The sequence below is a fragment of the Glycine max genome, chromosome 18 (assembly GCF_000004515.6).
Source record: "Glycine max cultivar Williams 82 chromosome 18, Glycine_max_v4.0, whole genome shotgun sequence".
Taxonomy (NCBI): domain Eukaryota; kingdom Viridiplantae; phylum Streptophyta; class Magnoliopsida; order Fabales; family Fabaceae; genus Glycine; species Glycine max.
In genome coordinates, this window is record NC_038254.2 from 4,675,287 (window position 1) to 4,680,409 (window position 5,123).

Consider the following 5,123-nt stretch of genomic DNA (forward strand, 5'->3'; position numbering starts at 1 on the left):
ATTGCACTAACTTTTCAGACACCACAAGTGATAACTAGAGAGAGAACTATTATCTTGTTTTTTTTTTTTTTTTTTTTTGCATTTTTGGAGCCTGCTTGGTTGCAACTAAGAATATAAAAACACTTTTAACTTCAAACACTGAATTGAACCAGCTGGTTTTGCATAACAATGTTGGAACCGTCAATATAGATAGAATCAAATGTTCAAAGGACATCTAATTGACACTATATATGAACACAAACAACTAGAACAGCAAAATCCACAAAAGGAGATTGCAGGGCCATTCAAAAAGTTTATTCTTTTATTTATTTATATTTGTTAGCAGCTTGTTGCTCATCATGCCATATAGCTAGAGAATGGATAATAAACTGGAGCTTTTATAATGTTATCAATCACAATTTATCCATAAACTATTTCTGAAATAAGTGAGCAGATAGCTTTCTTGACATCAAATTCCTTGTTGCTACTACATTTTTAAATCTGTCAAAGATTGATAGTGTATTATATGAGATTTTCAGAACAGAAGTTGGTCAAGAGAAATGTTATTTACAAGACTATACACATGCATTGGATAATCTAAAATCTTTACATTCTGAGTTGAGCCATGTCATACCAAATTTGCTCAAATGCTTTGACAATAAGATCATGGTATTCCCTTGAATTCAGTGAGAGATAGCAGGCAAGCAAGTTCTCCAAATCTTTCGATGCGTGGATATTGTTCTCCACAATCATCTCCACCATTGACTCCCTGAAGTCTCTTTGTGGATCAAGTGAGGACTTAACAACTGCAAATCCCTCTGGAAAGCCTGAATTCATTGAGGCCTTGCATGCTCTGGATGACACACTCCTCCTTGCATAGGCTTGAACTTTCTTGCTTGCGAGTTTTGGAGAATTGACTCTAAGTTTTATACCTGGAGAATTAGCAGAGGAAACTCTAGCTACTGGACTTGTTTTTCTTTCTCTCTTAGTTCTACTACATTCCTCTTTGCTAACTATGACAGATAGAGACTGATGAGACTTCAGCTCATCAAATTTAGCTGATCTTCTCAACTCAGTGGTTTCAATGACCTTATCATCAAACTTCACTGGCTTTGTTAATATTGGAGCAAGGCCCAATTGTGAAATTGTGTCAAAGCCATCAAGGTTTTCAGAATTTCCATTGAAGGGTTCATTTTTCATGTCAATGATGATGTCATTGGTGGAAGAGCTAACTCTACAACTGCATTCAGAGGCTACCCCATTAAGCAGGTCAGGAATAGTGAACTTATCACACTCAGACTCAGATGAAACATATTCATCATTGAGGTTTGATTCAGAAGAAGAAATCTCTATGGAGGAGAGATAATAGTCTGGAGACTGAAGTTGATTTGGCTTAATCCAATTGTTTGTGGAATGACAACCAAAACTTTCGATGACGGGTGAAGACACAACTGTTGGAGAAGGCTTATAAATGGTTTTTCTCCCAGCCCTTCTCTTGGATGACCTTCTTGGTGAATCAGTGAATGTGTTATCTGAGTGTTTGGTGTAAAAAATAGGAGAGTTGTATAACTTACCAGCTATGTTTGGTTCAATGGAGAAATAATGAGAGTATCTTGGCTGTGACCTTTGTGATGTTGTTGGTGAGGCTACTTTGTTCTTCATAACATGAGGGCCATTTCTCTTCCTTGATTTGCTCATATCTTTGAGCTTATAGAACCATGCATTTGGCATCATATCTGACAATCTGAACCTGTTATTACCCATCAAGGATATGCCTCAAGCACAGCCTTCTCTCCTTTCTCAGTGTTTATTTATTGTGATGCCTCAGAATTGTTCAAATTTCATGAGAGCTGAAATGGAAGATTTAGAGAACCAGAAAACATGGTTTATAATAGATAAAAATTAAAGTTGGTGGTCCACTACACAAGAAAAGTTCCAAAACGAAAGCAAGGGGACCAGGTATGTCCACCAAATGACTTTCTCTCATCATTGTTCCAGCAAACATGCACAGATCTGTGGCTGTGAGGTCTGTAGATTACAACAGCATTTAGTTTTTTTTTTTGCTTTTTCATATCCATGCTCATCCAAGTCATCAATTCCTTGGTAATAAGTTGATAAAGTTGTGCCCGCAAGAAACTTTGCTAAACTTTGTTCATTTTATGCAAAGGGGATGCCAAAAGAATATTTATAAGCTTAAATTCTGCACATATAGAAATTAAAAAAAATGAAAAAGAAAAACAGCTCATTGTCTAAGAATCTATTAGAGTTAACCATCAATCTAACAGCTCATTGTCTGAATGGATTTGACTCCTTAAAGTGAAGGAGAACACTTTAGAGAATACAGTGCAATATTAATCATTAATTAAAAACTTAAGGATTAAATATATTTTTTTCTCTGAAATGTGAATTATTTTTTTGTCCTTTAAATTTAAAATTGTTTTTTTAGTCCCTTAAATTCGCAAAATACTTTAAGGACTAAAAAGTTGTTACAAATTATGAATTTCTCATTTCATGTTTGGTTTGTGTTGTGAAAAAGGATTAAAAAGAATATTTTGTGAATTTCAAGGACTAAAAAAAAGTAATTTTGAATTTGAAAAATTAAAAAAAAAATGACTCAACTTTAACTTTGAAAGATTAAATCATTTAGAGGAATACTAGTGATACTCGATTTGATACTCTTTCTCAAAGACTCTCTCAAAGATTCTCTTTATGATTTGTTTAGAATTTTTTAAATTACCTATTTTGATTGGTTTTTATTCTCATTAAATATAATTCAGGAAAGAAAATCATTAGATAAAAAAGAAAACTTATTAAAAATTATGATTTCTATTAAATTCTAACTAATCATAGAAAGAATCTTAAAAAAATATATATTAAAAAAAGTGTCACTATCATTTTTGAAATATATTTAAGCAAAAAATTAATGATTGAAATTGTAACCAGCTTTCGATTTTATTATACATGTATTTAATTTTATCACAATTCTCAACCATTAATTAATCAATGATAATAAGTACCCTTTATCCTCTAAAGTTAAACGAGTCAAATCTTTGCTAAATATGAATGATTTTGCGTATGTAAGATGATTAAAGTAATCAAACAAATAATAATTTGTTGCATGAATTAATATTATTTTCACCGTAGTAATCTATGGATTGTTGGATTAAATTTGAATCAATAATAATAATAATAATAATAATAATAATAATAATAATAATAATAATAATAATAATAGATATTGTAACTGTAAAAAAAAAAAAAAAGTGGTCTTGTAACATAATCTAATTCTAAAAACTATTAATGTCATCCGCTAATTGCCATAACCATATAGATTTTATCAACTAAGTAGCATTAATGTAGTGATACTATAATGTTAAAAAGTTGATTGCTAAAAGCTTACATGGATCATAGGTGTCTTCAGTGTGGGACTACCTTAGAGGTTGAAGTAACTAAAGACACCCTATAAACATGATTACCATTCATCACTGCTTATCTTTTTTTCTTCTTCTTCTTAATTGTAATTTTAAACCTTATCATCTGTGTTTTACATCATTTTATGAATTTGATCATCTCATTTTTTTTTCAAATTTAGACCTCTACTATTTAAATTATATATTCTTGATTAATCCATTAATTTCACATTTAACAATTAACTTGAAGTGACATTTTATTATATTGTCACGTTAACACATATTGATGTGATACTTTATTATACTATTACTTAATAATTGACATTTAAATATTAGATATCAAGTTAATAAATGGATCAATATTGTACGATTAAAATAATAGAGACAAAATCTGTGAAAAAAATAAAAATAAAAGAGCGTAATTCATGAAATGCAAATAATAAAAAAGACTAAAAGAATTTTTTTTTTCTTTGATCCGCACTTCGGGGTAGTTGAAGGATTGTAACTCATAATCTGGTTCTCCACGTTTGGTTGGAGTATGCATGCATTTAACATTAAACAAGTGATCATGAATTTAGCAAACAGTGGAGACCCATTTGCCTATGCTGATTTCATTTATCCCCTAATTCCTGGCTTTAGAAATTATGACATCCTTTGCCTTTTTATTCATAATCTCCATTGATACATCGAATTTTGCTATTCCCACACCATTTTCTTTTTAACAAAAATACATTTGATGGGAATGTGGTGAAGTCACATCTCCTAATAATAATACAAGGAAAACTTATTTTAATTGTCTATCTCAAAAAATATCATGAAGATACCAACAAAAATACAATTTTGTTGTGTATGCCACAAGATGTACATTTGAGCAAGATTTGTTGAGATACACAACAGAGGAAGATACACAGCAAAAAAGTATTTTCCTGGCGTATTTAAACAAATCTTTGCCTAGAACCCAGATGCACAATGAAAATAAGTTTGCATTGTTCATCAACAAATCTTGTCGCAATAATGAAGATGTATTTTTGTAAGAAAACTGAAAAAGTTAAAGACGAACTTAGCAAAAATGGGGTGGGAACGAATAACAAAACGCTTGATTCAAATTCTGCAAAACCCACTGAGCAATTGTCTTATTTATGAGATGTATTGTTCAGAACAAAAAAAAATGGGTGAAATTTGTTTTTGGGTCTTGTACTTTCAGCTCAAATTGGTTATAATCCTTGTACTTCGAATAGATGAAATCAATCCTTCAACTATTAAAAATGTGATTTTCTTCCCTCCCTTGTGTGGTTTTATAACTTACAAAATTAGTAGAGAGGGATCAGAGTCACATATTTTTAAAAGTTGGAGTACTACTTTTATCAATTTGGAAGTATATGAATGATATACGCTCATCCATTCAGTTTTACTTCTTTTTTCTATCTTCATTTTGGTTACATAAATCAACAGCTCCTTTTTTTTTTGTATAAAAACTGTATTGATATAATTTTGTTAGAATAGTTTTTCCCTAGCTACCTACGCTACATAAGTAATATTCAGGACAGTAAACCAAATGGACTTAGAATCATATTGAAGTATCTCTTTTCAGTATAATATCAGCAACTTCAAATTTTAAAAAGAAGTATTCTTCGAAATTCTGTCAGAATTTTTTTAATTTCAGAGATTAGATTAATTGTGTCTAACTGTCTATACTCTTCTAGTAAAACATCGGTATGTCCTTCAACCTTGAAA

At 30.7% G+C, this 5,123-nt stretch overlaps 1 protein-coding gene across 1 annotated transcript; it reads right to left on the reverse strand.

Moving 5' to 3' along the window:
* LOC100798120 (transcription repressor OFP4) lies at window positions 1-2,127 on the reverse strand. The gene has a single exon (XM_003552874.5). It carries the CDS (start codon window positions 1,741-1,743, stop codon window positions 586-588), a length of 1,158 nt encoding a protein of 385 aa, XP_003552922.1. The 5' UTR covers window positions 1,744-2,127; the 3' UTR covers window positions 1-585.
* Window positions 2,128-5,123: the final 2,996 nt, after the last annotated feature.